The sequence below is a fragment of the Sprattus sprattus genome (genome assembly GCF_963457725.1).
Source record: "Sprattus sprattus genome assembly, chromosome: 2".
NCBI lineage: Eukaryota > Metazoa > Chordata > Actinopteri > Clupeiformes > Clupeidae > Sprattus > Sprattus sprattus.
Genome location: NC_137921.1, coordinates 8,894,523 through 8,915,161, shown reverse-complemented (window position 1 = coordinate 8,915,161; position 20,639 = coordinate 8,894,523). Strand labels below are relative to the sequence as shown.

At 42.8% G+C, this 20,639-nt stretch overlaps 3 protein-coding genes across 3 annotated transcripts in view; all 3 read left to right on the top strand.

The window, feature by feature from the left end:
* LOC308380648 (major histocompatibility complex class I-related gene protein-like) overlaps positions 1–20,639 on the top strand; it is a gene marked incomplete at both ends in the record, with an annotated part of 47,471 nt that overhangs the window by 1,122 nt on the left and 25,710 nt on the right. The window lies entirely within an intron of this gene.
* Positions 394–4,995, top strand: LOC308360788 (class I histocompatibility antigen, F10 alpha chain-like; the record flags this gene model as incomplete). The annotated part of the gene is made up of 7 exons (XM_080832918.1): positions 394–403; positions 737–799; positions 1,114–1,392; positions 1,550–1,840; positions 2,069–2,179; positions 2,448–2,564; positions 4,919–4,995. The coding sequence occupies 7 exons, from the start codon at positions 394–396 to the stop codon at positions 4,993–4,995; spliced, it is 948 nt and encodes a 315-aa protein (XP_080689044.1).
* On the top strand, positions 7,183–20,327 carry LOC308360786 (major histocompatibility complex class I-related gene protein-like; the record flags this gene model as incomplete). The annotated part of the gene is made up of 6 exons (XM_080832914.1): positions 7,183–7,255; positions 7,730–7,993; positions 8,107–8,385; positions 8,548–8,838; positions 9,069–9,179; positions 20,089–20,327. 6 exons carry the CDS (start codon positions 7,183–7,185, stop codon positions 20,325–20,327), a joined length of 1,257 nt encoding a protein of 418 aa, XP_080689040.1.

Here is a 20,639-nt window from a genome sequence, read left to right as displayed (position 1 = left end):
GAACAGTTCAGAGCTGTGACGCAAAACTCGCCTTGGAGGAAAAGACACGAAAAGCTATCGGAAAAGTTGTCTCAACTCTCGAGAACATCAGAAAATTAAAAGGAGAACAAGAGTATTTTCTTGTAAGTTTTATGATTGGAAAGGACGTCGTAGCTCTTCTCCCAACTGGCTTTGGGAAGAGTTTAATCTACCGAATGCTTACTAAACGTTGCTGATTGGTTAAGGGAACTCCAATGATTTTAAACCTCAAGATAAGCACCCGCCCATCTCGGAAACCAAAATGCATTGGGTTGGCCCAGACTGAAAGGCGGAATGAAATGGAGTCACAGGCTGGTAATGGCCAGGCTAGGTTTTTTTAACCTGTGAGACAAAACGCATGATATGTAAATATGAATGAAAGAAAGTACGTCTAAGAGTTAAAGTATTAAGAAACATGACCTTTAAATCAAACATCCAGAACGAACTGGCAGCAGTGCAAATACCACACTCTTTATATTTTCAGGCACTTTTACATCTTAAAAAAATAAACTTTTGTAGGACAAGCTATTCAAATATATATGAAGAGTAGATTGACAATTTCAATCTACTCTTTGTACCACTGACATTTAGGATTAATTCGTAAATATTAATCGAGTAAATATGACCAGTTTTATCACCACACTGTTTTGTCAGCTTTAGGTGCAGATGAAGTGTAAGGACTTGGCAGGTTTATTATTACACTCTTTTATTCTGACAGGTTCCCATTCATTGCTCTTCTTCTCCACGTACATCAAAGGGGACACTCCTTTTCCCGAGTTCAGTGCAGTGCTGATGCTGGATGATATTCCACTTGCTTACTATTCCTCAAATGAACAAAAACTTCTCCCAAGAGGACCTATGAATGAAGAGGACATTTCCCATCCCACTGCCCAGAAAAATGGCATTTTTGTGTTAACCATAACGCACAACGATATCAGAAATAAAGTAGATAGACGTATTCATAAATACAATAACACACATGGTAAGCACTGACTGTCTGAAGAGTTCCAGAGGTTTGTGATATTGTGCTTGTGTTCTTAGATGTGTTGATGATTATACACTGTATGTTGTGTTTCCTTATTTACCTTCTCTTAGGAATTCCCTCCCACCAGTGTATATTTGGTTGTGATTCATTGGACAATGGTGCACCTGGGAGGCTGATAATTAAAGAGTCTTTCGATGGAGACATGGGGAATGAGGCACTTATAAGGATTTCTGACAAAACCCTTCAATCAGGGTTTCGATGGCCCGGAGACTGGAATATTCTTACGGCAAATTACTGGGGATCGTTAATCGCCAATGTCTTTGAGCCTTTGTGCATTGAAGCACTTCAGACACTTCTTAAGTTCAACAGAAAACATGTAATGAGAAAAGGTAATGTGTTATGTGCATCTCATAAAATGATATGTTGATGTTGATAAACATTATGACTTTAAAATTGAATGTAACAACACTATGATAAATAACACATGACACAAATTCATGATTTGTGATGAATAAATATTATAAATAAATATTATGTCTTTCTCAGTCAAACCCAGAGTCAGGCTGTTCCAGAAGGCCCTCCCAGACTCTGGTTGGGTGAAAGTGACTTGTCTGGCCACTGGGTTTTACCCCCGTCACATCAACCTGACCCTGCTCAGAGATGGACAGCCTTTGGATAGCCAACAGATCACTGGAGGGGAACTGCTTCCTAACGGAGATGGAACCTACCAGATGAGGAAGAGCCTGGAGGTCAGCTCAGAGGAACTAAGAGAGAACCACCAGTACACTTGTAAGGCTGAGCATCTCAGCCTGGACAACAAGTTGGACATACCTTTAGGTAAGGATTCTCAACTGGATCCAGTTGCATCATTAGTTGTGAGTTGTCACCAGATCTAGATTGTCCCCACACCATGTAAATTGGTTCAGGTCTGTTCTATTAGCTTGGTTGGTCTACTCCAGTAGATGTATTTGGGGGGGGGGGGGGGGGGGGATATTTGGTGCTATATAAACACAATTGTATGGAATATTAGCACATGTCTGACCCTTTGTGATTCTGTGCTCCTAGATTATGAACCTCGTCCAGGCCGGAAACATGTTGTGGTAGTGGTGGTGATAGCACTGGTTTGTCTGACTGTAGTCATCATCGTCATCGTCTTCTGCAGGAAAAGATGCATGGGTAAGTTGAGATATTATTTATGGTTGCACAACAGTTTGACAGACAGAGACATTAACAATGGACAATGAACAAGGAACAAGGAATGAGGAACAATTTAGCATAATAGACTTGTTTCCCAGCATTCCTGCTCATGGTTTTGTTCCGTTTTGAGGTTTTACGTCTGAGGTTGAGGTATTTGTCATGCATTTGTCCACAATTTTAAGGATTGGAGAAATATAATCCCATATAAACTATACCATTAATCTTAATTACCTTTATGATCTGATAGCCAATAACAGACGCTTGAGGAGCGGAGGAGTACAGAGGCAGGTTGAGCACCAAAGACCACAGGATATTAGTACCCCTGCTACAGCGGAAGGAGGACCCAGCACACCTGCACAGAATGGTGGGCATCATGCAGCTGGCACACACAAGACCAGTGGAGACAGGAGTTAGAGGCTTTGTAGCTAAATCAACCACAACACTTCTGTTGGATTTTGGTTTTTGAGGACGGTCTCTCAAAGGAGCTTTAATGGAGTTGTCTGAGGCTGCTGAAAAAGTGAGCCTGTTGTTATAGCGCACAGACTACTTGGAATCATGAATTAACCTGAACTATAACTGAGATATGTGAAACTTTCTGAGGTGTATCTTGAGATGGGTCTGTTGTTGTCTCTGGTAGTGGCATGTGTTCTAACCCGTCATGAGTAGGCCTAAGGTGAGGGGGTGGGTGACGCCACTGTAGAGCCCACTGGAGGTGTTGTGGGCCTTATACAACAAAACACTGATAAAGGAAATGTGGGCAGTTGTCATAGTGATTAGCTTGGTTGCTGGCTGTGAGTACTCGCATGTGACAGTGAGAATGAGGGTCACTGTGGGGAGTCCCAAACCAATAGCACAACATCTTTTCCAGTGTAAACAAACTCAGGTAAAGAATCTGACTTTAGTTCTGGTTTGTGTGTGTATAACATACAGAGATGGGCAGTATTTCAATTACTTGTATTTGAAATACTAGTTAATTTGCTTTTGAGTATTTTGTAATTTGTATTTGATAGGGCCGATAAAAAATCGAATGTAATTTGTAACAAAATACTTTAGAGTGGAGTAATTTTGTATTTAAAATACTCAAATTACTTTCTCCAGTGTTTAGGCAGAAGGAGATTTTTTTTCTGCCACGAGACCATCTGATCTGCCTCTGAATGTCATTGTCGAATCAGTCAATTTGCCAAAAGGGTTGCTTCTTATGGCCCACCCCTTTTTGGGGCGAAAAGGAAATCACCCCAGATCTCTCTCATTGACTCTCATGTTAAATCAATTTTTTTCACAAAACAGGGTTGTGGTCGAAAACTTAGAAAGCTGTCTTGATCCTTGTCAATTTATCTTCATTAGTACACCGACTTAAAGGAGGTTCTTAAAGGAGGTTCAAAGAGCGACTGATGTTGTTGCACTGAACGTTAGCCATCACTTGATGTGACTGTGACTTGATGAAAGCCGTGTGATGTTCTTATACGCAATTAGAGCTAAGGTCCGGGACGCGATCTGGCACTCCGCGCCTGGGCGAGACTCTCCACTTTGTGAATGAGGTGCACCTCACCTAGGATGCGATCTGGCACTCCGCACCTGGGCGAGACGCTCCACTTTGTGAATGAGGCCCGCCTCACCTAGGACACAATCTGGCACTCCGCGCCGGGGGGCCCGGGCACACATGAGACTCTTATTAAAGATCTTAGCCTACTATAAACGTTGTTGAGACTCGCACTAAAGAGCTTACTCAATCTCACAGAGACAAAACAAATAGCTACACGGTCATTTATCTGTGTGATGTCAAGTTGTATTGTTAAACAGTGAGTTCTTTGGTAGATTAAAGTATAAACTTTGAATACAAATACTAGTACAACTTCTATACGTTATCTGTAAGGTTGTGAGTGTGCAGTGGTAATGTAAGCTGGATTCGTAAAACGTATTTTAGGAAATAAATGACATTGCTTGACGTGTAGCAATTTGTCTCTGTTTTGGTACCGACTTTCAACATAATAAAAATCTCAACAACATTTATAGTAGGCTACGTGTATTGTTTTGTCTCTGTGAGAATGAGTAAGATCTTTAGTAAGAGTCTCAACAACGTTTATAGTAGGCTAAGATCTTTAAAAAGAGTCTCTTCGGGGCGGAGTGCCAGATTGCGTCCTAGGTGAGGTGCGCCTCATTCACAAAGTGGAGAGTCTTGCCCAGGCGTGGAGTGCCAGACCCGCGTCCTAGGTGAGGCGCGCCTCATTCACAAAGTGAAGAGTCTTGCCCAGGCGCGGAGTGCCAGATCGCGTCCCAGTCCTTACCTGGCAATTACGTATGATGAAAGCACGGTGGGGATAGCCCTCCAGGAAGCCATAGAGATTGCAATGAGAGCCCTGTGGCGGCGGTTACAAACATGAAAAAAAGGATACAGAACCACTGACATGGGCCCGTCATAATAGCCTGCACCTGGCCCCGTGGTTACTACGTAACGCCACTGAATAGCCCAAACCTGAATGTTCTGCTATACCAAATTGTGAGAACTGAAAATTCAGAAAAAGTATTTCCTGTATTTTAAAAATACAAAATACATGTATTGTATTTTGTTACATTTTCTGGCAACAGTATTTTGTATTTTATTTTGATACATTTATTTGAGGGGTATTTTGTATTTTGTATCAAAATACATTTTGATGTATTTTTGCCCATCTCTGATAACATATCAATGTCACTGCCGATGATGATTTCTGGTGTCAGGTGATGAGAAGAGAGAGAATGAAGAGGAAGAAGAAAAAGGAGAAGAGGAAACAAATCCTTGTCCTGTTTTAACGTAGGTATAGTCATTTAGGCTACTGTTCACCAGCCACTGCTCAGAGAGCATGACCGAGATTCTTTTCTCAAGTAAGCTGTGACCTTTGAATGGAGTGAGAAGCTCAGAGAAGCTCAGTATCAGGCGCAATGAAACATGAGAATACAGGTTATGAGCCAAGAGAGAAAGAGAAATGAGAAAGAGAATCTGTGGTCTTTTGACGCTATAGGTTTCGGTATCGATTTGATCTAATTGTATTGTAGCCTTTATGGTTGATGACTACCTTCTTTATGTCATGTCAGAGATGGTTTAAAAGTTTTCTTTTACCAAATGCCACTGTGGCTGAAACGTCTCATGCTGTCATGCTGGAAAAAAAGTGAGCCTCATATATTTGGATTAGCCTTTTCCAATATCAAAGTGGCCTTTAAAAAAAAAAAAAAAAAAAAAAGTCCACTTAAGTGTCTATACATCCTTAAAAAGGAATCGTCAACAATAGCTTACTTGAAGAATCAGGACAGGCCCAATGATAAGAAACGGATAATGTGCTTTTCCAGAACCAAACTACTACTGTGAGACTATATTACTCCTGTGTGCAGCCAGACCACAACATTAAGCAGTCTAGTCCAATTCCCTGACATTTTTAACTCTGAAGGAAGAAATTATAAGGCCAATAAAATGGGGGAGGGTCATTTATGGGCAGTTTTGGATACATATCGACCCAAGAAGCTATATAAAAATAATGCAATAGCAATACTGATCAAAAAATGATTTCAATTTAACTTCTGTGGTACTTCTTATTATTTATAAGCAAAAATGTTTCAATTCAACTTCTATGCTTCTTCTTATTATTGATCAATAAAATGTTTTTGATTGTATTTCTTTGTTTGATGTCCTTCCCTGGATGTAAGCTAACGTGTGATATGAATAAACAGGGGACAAAGCAAAAGAAGAATGTTGCCGTCTAAATGTCCAGCAGGGTGCTTAATGAGCAGTCCATGGTTCTAATGTGTTAAATCACAGCTTGTGTGGACAATGTAAGAATGGTCTGTTCTAGAAACATATTAAAAATATGTCCATTGTCATGGGTATACTAAAAATTCCAATACTTATTGGTATCAGACAGATAAGTAGCATGAAATATTTTAAACAGGAAGTTGTTGCAAGAAGGGCGCTATCTGGGGGGAAGGGGTTCAGATGCTAATGGTCATCCAGGTCAGAGCTTCAGCTGGGTTAAACGCAGGTGTTCCTCTGTCTCATGGTAACACAATGATCATGTTTCATGTGGTTTTGATTCAAGCAGAACTTGCCTCTCTGGCTGACTACAGCTCAGCAAGTGGGTTTGTTATCATTTACCATGACAATACAACATAATATGCCATGCCAATACAATATAAAAATAATCTGTTCTCAAAAAAAACAATGCTAAGGGTGGTCAGATAGGTAGTACACAATCCTTTAATAAACAACATGAATCTGTGTGTTCCACTACTGACTGACTGCTTACAGATGCACAAGTGTGTTGGGCTTTTAACACAGTATGTGGGAGAGCCAGATTCCCATAATACACATTTGAATAGATGAAGTGACGCATCGTGTCAACTCTTGTAAATCCTCTAGGGGGAAGCATTTCATACAAAATAGGGCTTCCCCACACCATAAGGTCACACTAATAATAAGCTTTATTATACTTTATGTGCTAACAATATCATGTTTAACCACTACACAAAACTAAATTAAAAATAATGAAGTCAATTAACACTGGTTTTAAAAATCACCAAAGCAGCAATAGCAACTAAGTTAAGGACATTATGTGTTTTGATTACTAGAGTGTCACTAGGCTTAGTAATTGAAAAATCAATAAACAAACATTTATCCTAAAATCACTTGGAGGCTCTTTGAGTAACATGATAGTCTTACACAAGCTTTTTCTTTTAAGTTGTTGGATGTGGGATGTTTTAAGATAATGTTTCCTCATCCCCGACAGTGACCTCATGCCTGAATACCTGTTAGGTAATAAAACTAAGAACTGGAAATACTACATGATGTCTACACCAGGCAATGTGTTATTCAACTAGGCTTTTGGAAGACACTGTGGTTGGACAGGCAGAAAGTGAAGACGGAGGCGACACACCTTTGCATACTACTTCTATTACCACCCAAGCTTGGTTTCAAGCAGACATGGTCGGAAGACAGAAAAGGACGGCAAGTGAATATGAACATGAGAGGAATCATCCTTGTTCTTTATATTTTGTCTGTTTCGTACTCGATGTGCAGCCCAGACAGAGGTAAGCATATTATGAATAACCTGTCTGAAGTGAATCGAAAGTGAACGTGGCTTTTAGTCTTTATAATCTGTCAAATTTAAATCTAGATCCCAAATAATTACAATTAAATAAATATTGCCAGGTTTTTTAAGGGTGTGACGAAACGCAGGCCTATGCGAATAAAGTAAGCCTAAGCGTTAACCGAGTATTAAGGAACATGACCTTTAAATCAAACATTCAGAATGGACTGAAACAGCATGGCAGCAGTGAAGATACAACACTCTTTAAAATGACCAGGCTGATTTCTTCAAGAAAATATTGTGTAGGACTAGCCATTCAAATGTATTGGAATAGCAGAGAGAAAATTCCTCTTCTTGCTTGCCTGAATAGAGTAAATATAATCCGTTTTAACACCTTATTGTTTTGTCAGCTGTAAATTAGTGTAAAGTGTAAGGACTTGGCAGGTTTATTATTAAAGGTCTTTTATTCTGACAGGTTACCATTCATTGCTCTACTTCGCCACGTACATCAAAGGGGACACACCTTTTCCCGAGTTCAGCGCAGTGCTGATGCTGGATTATATTCCACTTGCTTACTATTCCTTAAATGAACAAAAACTTCTCCCAAGAGGACCTATGAATGAAGAGGACATTTCCGATCCCACTGACCAGAGAAATGCCATTTCTGTGTTAACCAGTATGCACAACGATATCAGACATAAAGCAGATAGATATATTCATAATTACAATAACACACATGGTAAGCACTGACTGTCTGAAGTGTTCCAGAGGTTTGTGATATTGTGCTTGTGTTCTTAGATGTGTTGATGATTATTCACTGTATGTTGTGTTTCCTTATTTACCTTCTCTTAGGAATTCCCTCCCACCAGAGTATATTTGGTTGTGATTTACTAGACCATAATGCACCTGGGAGGCTGATATATAAAGAGTATTATAATGGAGACATGGGGGATGAGGCACTTATAAGGATTTCTGACAACACCTTTCAATCAGTGTTTCGATGGCCTGGAGACTGGAATGCTCTTACGTCAAATTACTGGAGATCGTTAATCGCCAATGTTTTTGAGCCTTTATGCATTGAAGCACTTCAGAAACTTCTCAAGATCAACAGAAAACATGTAATGAGAAAAGGTAATGTGTTATGTGCATGTCATATATAATTTATACGTTGGTGTTGATAAACATTATGACTTTAAAATTGAATGTAACAACACTATGATAAATAACACATGACACAAATTCATGATATTTTTGATAAATAAATATGATAAATAAATATTATGTCTTACTCAGTCAAACCCAGAGTCAGGCTCTTCCAGAAGGACCTTCCAGACTCTGGTGGGATGAAAGTGACTTGTCTGGCCACTGGGTTTTACCCCCGTCACATCAACCTGACCCTGCTCAGAGATGGACAGCCTTTGGATAGCCACCAGATCACTGGAGGGGAACTGCTACCTAACGGAGATAGAACCTACCAGATGAGGAAGAGCCTAGAGGTCAGCTCAGAGGAACTAAGAGAGAACCACCAGTACACGTGTAAGGCTGAGCATTTCAGCCTGGACAACAAGTTGGACATACCTTTAGGTAATGATTCTCAACTGAACCCAGTTGCATCATTAGTTGTGAGTTGTCACCAGATCTAGATTGTCCCCACACCATGTAAAGTGGTTCAGGTCTGTTCTTGTAGCTTGGTTGGTCTACTCCAGTAGTTGTATTGGGGGGGGGGGGGGGGGGGGGGTATTTGATTTGGTGCTATATAAATACAATTGTATGGATTAGCACATGTCTGACCCTTTGTGATTCTGTGCTCCTAGATTATGAACCTCGTCCAGGCCGGAAGCATGTTGTCCCAGTGGTGGTGATAGCACTGGTTTGTCTAACTGTAGTCATCATCGTCTTCGTCTTCTGCAGGAAAAGATGCATTGGTAAGTTGAGATATTATTTATGGTTGCACAACAGTTTGACAGACAGAGACATTAGCAATGACCAATGAACAAGGAACAAGGAATGAGGAACAATTTAGCATAATAGACTTGTTTCCCAGCATTCCCGCACATGGTTTTGTTCCGTTTTGAGGTTTTAGGTTGAGGTATTTGTCATGCATTTATCAATTCTAATGATTGGAGGAATATAATCCCATATAAACTATACCATTAATCTTAATTATCTTTATGATCTGATAGCCAACAACAGACGCTTGAGGAGTGGAGGAGTACAGAGGCAGGTTGAGCACCAAACACCACAGGATATGAGTACCCCTGCTCCAGCGGGAGGAGGACCCAGCACACCTGCACAGAATGGTGGGCATCATGCAGCTGGCACACACAAGACCAGTGGAGACAGGAGTTAGAGGCTTTGTAGCTAAATCAACCACAACACTTCTGTTGGATTTTGGTTCTTGAGGAAGGTCTCTCAAAGGAGCTTTAATGGAGTTGTCTGAGGCTGCTGAAAAAGTGAGCCTGTAGTTATGGCTGGTTATAGCGCACAGACTACTCGGGATCATGAATTAACCTGAACTATAACTGAGATATGTGAAACTTTTTGAGGTGTATCTTGAGATGGGTCTGTTGTTGTCTCTGGTAGTGGCATGTGTTCTAACCCGTCATGAGTAAGGTGAGGGGGTGGGTGACGCCACTGTAGAGCCCACTGGAGGTGTTGTGGGCCTTATGCAACAAAACACTGATAAAGGAAATGTGGGCAGTTGTCATAGTGATTAGCTTGGTTGCTGGCTGTGAGTACTTGCATGTGACAGTGAGAAGGAGGGTCACTGTGGGGAGTCCCTAACCAATAGCACAACATCTTTAACAGTGTCAACTAAACTAACTCAGGTAAAGAAGCTGACTTTAGTTTTGGTGTGTGTGTGTATAACATATCAATGTCACTAATGATGATGATTTCTGGTGTCAGGTGATGAGAAGAGGGAGAATGAAGAGGAAGAAGAAAAAACAAGCCCTTTCAAAAATTGAGTTTGCTGAGCTGGTACAGAGAGGAGCATGGGAGTCTCTATCATGCCATGCCATCCTCAGCAAGACTGCACCCATCCATGGGTTCAGTGGCGGTTTTAGACGCGGTGGCCCGGGGCGGCACTTTTTCAAGCCACGTGGGGGGCGGAACGACCAAGTAAATAAATAAATAATAATCTGGGCTGCGAAGCGGTTTTCTATTATCTATCATATCACTGTTTGGGGAATTGGCGAATTGGCGCCCCCTGCGGCTGCAGGCGCTCCTGCTTGCGCCCCTGCTTGCTAATAAGAAGATGACATCTATGTGTGAAAACGGGGAAGGGGAGGGAGCGCGGGGGAAAAGTTCACCTTGGAACAGACAAGTGGGGGGACGGGGGGATCCACTGTAGGCTATAGAGCAATACTCTAATACAAATAGTGGGCGCAAGTCAGTCACACCTCGACTTCCTTGCAAAAAACGCACATTCATAATATTATAATTACAGGCCTATAATTCCTGCACGTTTTTAGTTTTTCTGAATTGTGTGAAATGGCTTATACAAATAGGTAATACTGAACGATTATGTGTCACCAAGGGCTAGGTGAATTGGTTTAGTCTTAACTTCTGTACGAGTGACAGGGGATGGGGAAAAATAAGCACAAAGATGGATAGGTAATGGCCCAAACCGTCAGGCGCCCTATTTCGAAAGAAAAGAAGAAGAGGAGAAACGAGCAAAACATAAAGGTATGCCACTATGTTCTCTCTGTATGATTACGGTATCCACGTCATGATGAAGGGCTAATGTTAATTGGTGGTATAACTCTTAGCCTACATGTGTTAGCCTGCTATTCTACTGCCCATGATTATACAACAATAGTTCGGTTTTAGCTCAACAAACACGAGATCTAATTTCACGATAAGATTGTGCTCCGCAACAAAACTGTTACACGTTCAGTTATTATTTATTTCCATCAGTTGGGTTGACGTTGGGCCGTGTAATTAGCCAACGGAATGTTCATATCTTCTCTAGGCAGTTTCAAAGACGGAACATTTGACATTTGCTACAACTCTATTTCGTGACAAATTTTAGTTTACCAGTCATAAGCTGAAGTGTGGCATGCATAGAATTCTAGGCAGTAACCAAGCAGCTAATTGTTCCTCCCTGAAAGATAGGTTTATATAGCGTCCAATGACATATATTTGTAGGTATAAGGGCATGTTTATTCCCATTGATTCCCTTAAGTGTGTTATTTAACGTTCTATAAAGGGATTTGTGCAATTTGTGTATTTATTTAGTTATAATAATAAAAAAAGTTATATATACAGTGGTGGCCAAAATTATTAGAACACTAGGCATATTTAAGAGGTTTCAGTTGTTTTTGTTGAATTGGCCATTAAAATACCCTTAAAACTAATGAAATACCTACAAAGTCATCATTATGCTCTATAAACCATAGAATAGAGCTATCATAAGTAGATTAAGGTCAATTTCCGTACAAAAACAAACTAGCCCTATTTCACTGTCAATGTCACAGAAGAAGCCAAATTACTTGTTTTATCATTGTCAGGTGTGGTCGTGGTTAAATTGATGGTGATGCAAGAGTCTTAGGACACAGCCCGTGATTCTTTTGAATGTACAAGGCCTATCTCCCGCATTAAGTGATTGGTAACATAAGGGGTTTGTCACTGAGGCCACACCACCTATTGTTTTAGATTCAAAGCCTCTAGAGGCAGTCTTAAAGCAAATGTTGCTCTTTGAACATGGCTAAAGTGAAGAATGAGCTAATGAGTGAGCAACGGGTTCGAATAAAGGCCCTTTTTGATGCTGGCTGAAGCTACTGCCGCATAGCCAAGGACTTGACATTCAGTCCAAGCACTGTAAGATACACTTTAGAATGCCATGCCACCAGAACCGAAATGGGAGAGGCTGAAAAAATAAACTGTGTGAAGTGAAGCATCTCAGAATTCTCAGTCTTAAGGACAGAAGAAAGACTTCACGAGAATTGGTGACGAGCTCAACACCACAATGGCTAATGGTTCAATAGTGTTCCCAAGAAATGGGAGAGGCTGAAAAAATAAACTGTGTGAAGTGAAGCATCTCAGAATTCTCAGTCTTGAGGACTGAAGAAAGACTTCACGAGAATTGGTGACGAGATCAACAACACAATGGCTAATGGTTCAATAGTGTTCCCAAGAACTGTGCGTCGGAAGCTGTGAGAAAAATAACTTTTTGGCAGAATAGCAGCACAGAAACATTACCAAAAGAGAAAAATAGAGTGAAACACCTGAAATTTGCAAAAGTACACAAGAAATGGACAAAGAAAGATTGGTATAAAGTGTTGTGGACTGATGAGTCCAGGTTTGAATAGTTTGGCAACAAGCGAAGAGTGTATTTTTAACAAAGTGAGGGGGAGAGATATAAAAATGAGTGTCTCTAGCCAACAGTTAGACAAGGAGGGGGTAGTATTATGGACAAGGACCAAGGGGGGGTAGTATTATGGACAAGGACCCTAAACATTCTTGTAACTATTGCCAGTACGACCTGTGGCAGAAGGAATCCTCTGGAACATTGAAAATTATGGACCGGCCCCCTCAAAGTCCGAACCTCAAACCCATCAAGCAAATTTGGGGCGAGTTGGAAATTAAACTGGACAGATCTAGTGTACATTCAAAGGAAAGCCTTTAGCTTGAGTTGCAGAATGCATCGGATAACATTAGTGTTGAAGTTCTCAAGAAATATATTGACTCTATGCCAGAGAGATGTGCTGCTGTAATTGCTGCCAAAGGTGGGCGTACCAAATATTAGAGTTAAAAGTGGATAAAAACAGTAGGAATCACTTCATCTGATATTTGTTGTGCTCAGAACAACCATCTGCATGTTTCATTTACATTATGAAATTAAATAATGTTTCGGAGACAAAAAAAAGGTCAATATTCTCAGATCTGTAAGGTGTTCTAATAATTTTGGCCACCACTGTATATATATTTATATGAAAAAATCCGGGGGGGAGGGGGGGGGGGGGGGGGGGGGGCGCTCGGAGGGGGTCTCGCCCGGGGCGTTATTCCATGTAGAACCGCCACTGCATGGGTTACTGCAGTGTTGAAAGGAAAGAAAAGGAAAGAGCATGACAGAGATTCTCTTCTCAAGTAAGCTGTGACCTTTGAATGGAGTGAGAAGCTCAGAGAAGCTCAGGATCAGGCGCAATGAAACATGAGAATACAGGTTATGAGCCAGGAGAGAAAGAAAGAAAATCTGTGGTCTTTTAAATGCTGTGGGTTTCATTATCAATTTGATCTCTTTTAATTGTAGCCTTTATGGTTGATGGCTATATTCTTCATGTTATGGGAGAAATTGTTTAAAAGGTTTCTTTTACTGAACACTTTGGCTACCAGAAACGTCTCATGCTGAAAAAAGTGCCTTATTCAATATTAATGGGGCCTTTGCAAGAAAATCAGATTACCACTAAAGTGTCTTTACATCCTTCTGAGTTGACATCCTGGATAGCGTTTTTAACTGATGTAAAGACACTGGGTAAGAAAAGGTGAACTTGTTGGGCAAATAAAATGGGCGTGTCATTTATGGGCACCTTTGGATACATAGACCCAAGTGGCCATATAACAATAGTACAATAGCAATACTGATCAACAAAATTATTTCAATTTAACTTCTATGGTACTTCATATTATTGATCAACAAAATTATTTCAATTTAACTTCTATGGTACTTCTTATTATTGATCAACAAAATGTTTTCAATTTAACTTCTATGGTACTTTATTATTGATCAATAAAATGTCTTTGATTCAATTTCTATGATATTTCTTTGTATGGTGTCATTCCCTGGATGTAGGCTAATGTGTGATGTGAATAAACGGGTCAAAGCAAATGAAGAATGTTGCTGTCTAAATGTCCAGGGTTCTCTGGGGTGCTTAATGAGCAGTCCATGGTTCTAATCTGTTAAATCACAGCTTGTGTGGACGAGATGTAAGAATGGTCTGTTCTAGAAACATCTTAAAATATTTCCAATGCCATGGTTATACTCAAAAATTCTGATACTTATTGGTATCGGACAGAAAAGTAGCATAAAATATTCTAAACAGGAAGTCGTTGCAAGAAGGGCGCTGGGGGGAAGGGGTTCAGATGCTAATGGTCATCCAGGTCAGAGCTTCAGCTAGGTCAAACGCAGGTGTTCCTCTGTCTCATGTTAACACAATGATCATTTTCCTTGTGGTTTTGATAAAATCAGAACTTGCCTCTCTGGCTGACTACAGCTCAGCAAGTGGGTTTGTTATCATTTACCATGACAATACAACATAATATATGCCATGCCAATACAATATAAAAATAATCTGTTCTCAAAAAAACCTTGTAAAACATTTCCAATGCTAAGGGTGGTCAGATAAGTAGTACACAATCCTTTAATAAACAACATGAATCTGTGTGTTCCACTACTGACTGACTGCTTACAGATGCACAAGTGTACAAAGTATGTGGGAGAGGCAGATTCCCATAATACACATTTGAACTATTACAGTAATGAAGTGACGCATGGTGTCAACTCATGTAAATCCTGTAGGGGGAAGCATTTCATACAAAATAGGGCTTTCCCACACCATAAGGTCACACTAATGATCTGCTTTATGGTATATGTGCTAACAAAATCATGTTCACCACACAAAACTAAATTATAAATAATGAAGTCAATAAACATACACAATAAATACTGGTTTTAAAAATCACCAAAGCAGCCATAGCAATAGTAACTTCGCAGAATTAAGGAAATTATGTGTTTTGATTACTAGAGTGTCAGCAGGCTTAGTCATTGAAAAATCAATAAACAAACTTGATGTATTCTAAAATCACTGCGGAGGCTCTTTGAGTAACATGATAGTCCTACACAAGCTTTTTGTTTTAAGTTGTTGGATGTGGGATGTTTTATTTAAAGATAATGTTTCCTCATCCCCGATAGTGACCTCATGCCTAAATACCTGTTAGGCTACAAAACTAAGAACGGGAAATACTACATGATGTCTACACCAGGCAATGTGTTATTCAACTAGGCTGTTGAAAGACACTGTGGGAGGAGAGGCAGAAAGTGAAGACGGAGGCGACACACCTTTGCATACTACTTCTATTACCACCCAAGCTCGGTTTCAAGCAGACATGGCCAGAAGACAGAGAAGGACGGCAAGTGAATATGAACATGAGAGAAATCATCCTTGTTCTATATATTTTGTCTGTTTCATACTCGATGTGCAGCCCAAACAGAGGTAAGCATATTATGAATAACCTGTCTCAAGTGAATTGAAAGTGAACGTGGCTTTACGTCAGCTTTATCATCCAGTCATCCAGTGAGCGTCGTCTGGCACTGCCCCCGGTGCAAGCAACGCAATCCAGACTATTCTCAGTTGTAGTTCCACGTTGGTGGAACGACCTGCCTAGCACTACCAGAGCAGGGGCGTCCCTCTCTACCTTCAAGAAGCTCTTGAAGACCCAACTCTTCAGAGAGCACCTCCCTTCCTTACTGGTACCTTGGCTTAACCTGCACTTAAGCAGTAACAGGCCCGCACTTCTTTTTATTCTTTCTATGTCGTTTTCTATTTTTTTGAAAAAAATAAGCAGTATTTATTGTTACACAAGGTTTTTAATGCTCTTAGCTTGATTGTTCTCTCCCTTGTACGTCGCTTTGGACAAAAGCGTCTGCTAAATGACTAAATGTAAATGTAAATGTCAAGTTTAAATCTAGATCCCAGATTATTACAATTCAATATATATAGCCAGATTTTTTAAGGGTGAGACGAAACGTCTCGGTTACTTACGTAACCTCGGTTCCTTAAGCACGGAACAAGATATAACAACGGGACTTGACCTAGTGTCATGGACATGTTCGAAGAACTTATTCATTCACGCCGCTAGGCAGGGAGAAGTGCGCCGGGCTCTGGCCCCGCCCCCACTGGAGCCTATAAAACCCAAGGCGCGCTTCTCCATTTTCCTTGGATCAAAATCTGAGCGTCGAAACACCCACCCAAAAGAAGAAAAAACACTGTATCACGCAACTATCGTTATATCTTGTTCCGTGCTTAAGGAACCAAGGTTACGTAAGTAACCGAGACGTTCCTTATCGCAGGAATCTGCGATATAACAACGGGACAGTTTCCATTAGCGCGTGTAAATACAGTGATTGCCATATCACCCCAACTTTATTATGCTTTGCCCTCACGGAGGTTCATACAGCAGCTGGTGGTGAACGTTCATAGGGCCTTACCCGTGCTTGTGAACGCTAGGTTCTCAATGTGCACATATGCCAAGGGGATCACCGATCTCCCTGTTCATAGGATTACCCATTAATTAGTTCATTGCGTTAGCCAAGCCGAGGCTGATGAACACATATCTTACTAAACCTTCTCACGTTTAGTATCTTGTTCATGGCACTCCTTCAATAGGGCCGATGAACACAAAACACTCTCCTCAGGTTCTGGAGATTCGGAGATCGAGAGTTATTTTTAATAGCCACTAAACTGTCAACGTTTAGGGCTTTGTTCACTGCATTCTACCACGTAGAAGCTGACAAACACATAAAACTCGTAACTCTCCGCAGGCTCTGGAGATACGGAGATCGTCGGCCTTCAGAGTTATTTCTTAAAAGACCACTAAACTGTCAACGTTTAGGGCTTTGTTCACTGTATTCTACCTCGTAGAATCTGGCAAACACATACAACTCGTAACTCTCTTCAGGCTCTGGAGATTCGGAGATCGTAAGCCTAGAGTTATTTTTAATACACCACTAAACGGTCACCGTTTAGGTCTTTGTTCACTGCATTCTACCACGTAGAAGCTGACGAACACATAAAACTTGTAACTCTCCTCCGGGTCTGGGGATTTGGAGATCGCCATCCTGTAGAGCACTTTCTAACATCAACTAAACTGTCAATGTTAAGGGCTCTGTTCACTGCCTTTTACAGCGTAAGAGCTGATGAGCACCTGTACTATTTAGTTATTCCTAGGCTCTGGCGATTCGGAGATCGCTTGGCTGCAGAACGCATTGTAACAAAAAAATTGGTCTCAGCCCCATCTAACATATAGAATCTAATGAAAGTGTGGCGAGAACTCCAGCTTGCTGCCTCATATATCTCTTCCCCTGAGACGCCTTTTAACAAGGCTCAGGAAGAAGACAACCCGACGCGTCGAGTGTGCACGAAGACTTGTATACTATCCAACGATAGAGGCTCGGTTTAGACAGAGGTCTGCCTTTTTCCCGTGCCCCGAAGCACAAAAACAGCTGATCTGATCGTCGGAACGTCTTGGTGCGCTCCAACAACGGAGAGCGCGCACCGGACACAGCGTATTCAAACGCTCCTCCTCTGCCGAAGCAACAGAGGAGGTGAGAACACTGCCAACTCAATTACCTGATTACGAAACGGTGCTGCTTCCACCTTAGGTGTGTATGCAGCATTAGGTAGGCTATCATCCCTGTCTTGTCCCCAGCGATCGAGAACTGAAGGCACGATGGACTGACGGACAGGGCGTGCCTGTCACCAACGTGCTTTGCTGACACAAGTGCCAGCAACAGCGCCGTATTGAACGAAACACATTTTATGTCCGCTGTCTATAGGGGCACAATGGAGGCCCTGTCAGAGCACGTAACACCATCAGTAAATCCCATGATGGTGCTGCTACCACCTTAGGTGTGTATGCAGCATTATGTAGGCTATCATCCCTGTCTTGTCCCCAGCGATCGAGAACTGAAGGCACGATGGACTGACGGACAGGGCGTGCATGTCACCAACGCGCTTTGCTGACAGAAGTGCCAGCAACAGCGCCGTATTCAACGAAACACATTTTATGTCCGCTGTCTATAGGGGCACAATGGAGGCCCTGTCAGAGCACGTAACACCATCAGTAAATCCCATGGCGGCACCGGGTGCCTGCCCGGCACTCTGATACGTCTCACACCAGCCGCGCTGGTGGATGATAGCCCGGGGGTTTATTATAAATACCTGCGTGGCCGGCGTAGATGGCTGCTAGGTAAACCTTGGGAGTGGAAGCAGCCTTCCCCTCCTCAAATAACTGCTGGCGAAATTCTAGAATGACGCCCAGCACGCAGTTGATAGGATCATATTGACGCGCAACACACCACCTCTCGAAACTGCGTCATTTTAACGTATATAGAGACCGGGTCGAAGCGGTCCGTGTGCTCTGTATCGTTGCCACCACTGAGTCAGATGAACCTGGGGCTAGGAGCCTATGCCTTTCAGGTGACAACTCTGAGCTGCCACAGCTCTGGGGGAAAAACGCATTTAGACGTAAGCTCAGCCATTGCTTAGCGCGTCTATGCTTAATCGGGGGCTGTCGGCCCCAGCTAGAACCACAGTGGGCAACAGGTGTTCTCCCTGTTGGCAAACAGGTCCACCTCTGCTTTGTAAAAGCGTTGCCATATCAGTTCTATCACCTGAGGGTGCAGGCACCTGTCTGCCGCCCGGGGGTTGCCTCTTGATAACAGGTCTGCTCTGCAGTTGAGCAGGCCTGGCATGTTACTGCTCTGATCAGGGGGAAATACGCCGCTGTCCACGGAGTAGGCGGTTCGCCCATTGAAACAGTAATTGAGAACGAACCCTCTTTGGCAGTTTATATATGCCATAGCGGAGGTGTTGTCCGTTCTTATACGCGCATGATGACCCTCTATCATGCGTCTGGCTTCACCTCCAGCTTACCGTAACTGTCCTCAGTGGAGCTGAGCTTCAGGGAGAGGTACCATATTTGACATGGCCGCATGCGTAATAGCCCTCAAGGCAGCGCTACCGCGGCTGATGCCATCATCCATAGTAGCCTTTGAAGGCAGAGGGACGTTACCGCCTGTGTTCGCTTGAACCGGCGTGTGCCTGATTGGATGGCTTTTATTCCCGCTGGGGACAGACTGACCTTCATTGAGGTAGAGTCTAGTACCACGCCCAGGAATGTAGCGCAATGTATATGTACGGAGCGCTTTCGCTTCTGTTTTTTTCTAACGAGGCGAGTCGATGCAAGTGTGCTACCACTAGATGGCAGTCTTGCACCACCGCTGACTTTGAGTGGGCACATGTTAACCAGCCATAGAGACAAGGGGGAAAGCGTATTCCTCCCTCTCTCTACGTAGCGATGGCTGCCTCTGCGCATTTCGTGAATACGCAGCCAAGACAGGCCGAACGGGGGAACACGAAATTGGCATGCAGTTCCTCCGAATGCAACCCTCAGAATCTCCGATGTCTGTGGCGAGCCGGTATATGAAAATATGCCTGCTTTAGATCTTAGCGACACAAACCAATCGTTTGGTTGTATGAACTGAACGAGCGTGCGTGGGGTCAGTATCCTGAACTTCAATTTATTAAGTGCTCTGTTCATTTTACGTCGATCTAGTACTAGACGACCACTTCTATCCGTCTTGGGGATGATGAAGTGTCCGTGCATAGATAGCTCAGAGGCACCCAGCGCCCTTGCCTCTGTATTAACAGGTCGGGTCGATGCAAGTGTACTACCACTAGATGGCAGGCTTGCACCACCGCTGACTGAGTGGAGCAAATGCAAACCTCTGAACTGAGCGGGTCACACCGCCGAACCTCGGAGGGGGCGGGTGAACTGCTGTACGTAACCCACTGTTATTGTATTAAACACCCACAGTGACGCTGTTAATGTGAGCCAACTGTCCGCGCAGCTTGCCAAGCTGGGTTTCAAGTAGAATTGGTCGGGACCTAGGCCCGCTCATTATTCAATAGTTCTAGACCTGCCACCGCTCTGCCTAGGGAGAGCTCTGGGGTGGCTAGATCTGGGGTGTCCCCCGCATAGTGTACGAATACAATTGGGCGTACGAACACCGTGAGGGAAGTTACACAAGCATGCATTATGTCTGGCCCACAGGGGCAGTGGTCATGACACTCATGTGGGAATGTGGTGCTTGGTGGAATACTTTTACGGTGCTTGACATGAGCTCTGCCTGTGAGCAACGTGTCGTTTTCCTTGGTGGCCATGGATCCACCTCACCCCGCTTCGTGGTCAACGACCGAATTTCAGGTGGCGGGGTGTTTGTTGTGGCCCTTGCCACGACCAGCAGTGCGCTGTCGTCCCGTGAGGGTAGCGCCCTGCGTGGAGCAAGCTAGCTGCTGCGCTTACGGCTGCGAAGCGGGCAAGAACTGATTTCGATTCCCGCCTTCACCTTTGCCGAGGTGTGGGTGAGCGGAACTCACTTCTCATGCCCCGCACTCGGGGTTCGCTGTCCCGATGACTGCGGGGGCTCGGAGCTGCTTGAGCGAGGCATCCAAACCTGCAATGCCTCCTCGTTCTTTTGCTCCTCCTCAATTTGGCTTGCCACGCTCGCTCCCATGACTCTCCCCAGAGTCTGAGAGTTGCAGCGCGTGAGACGCAGTGAGAGATCCGTTCGGGACGGATCTCCTGACTGCTACCCAGCGATG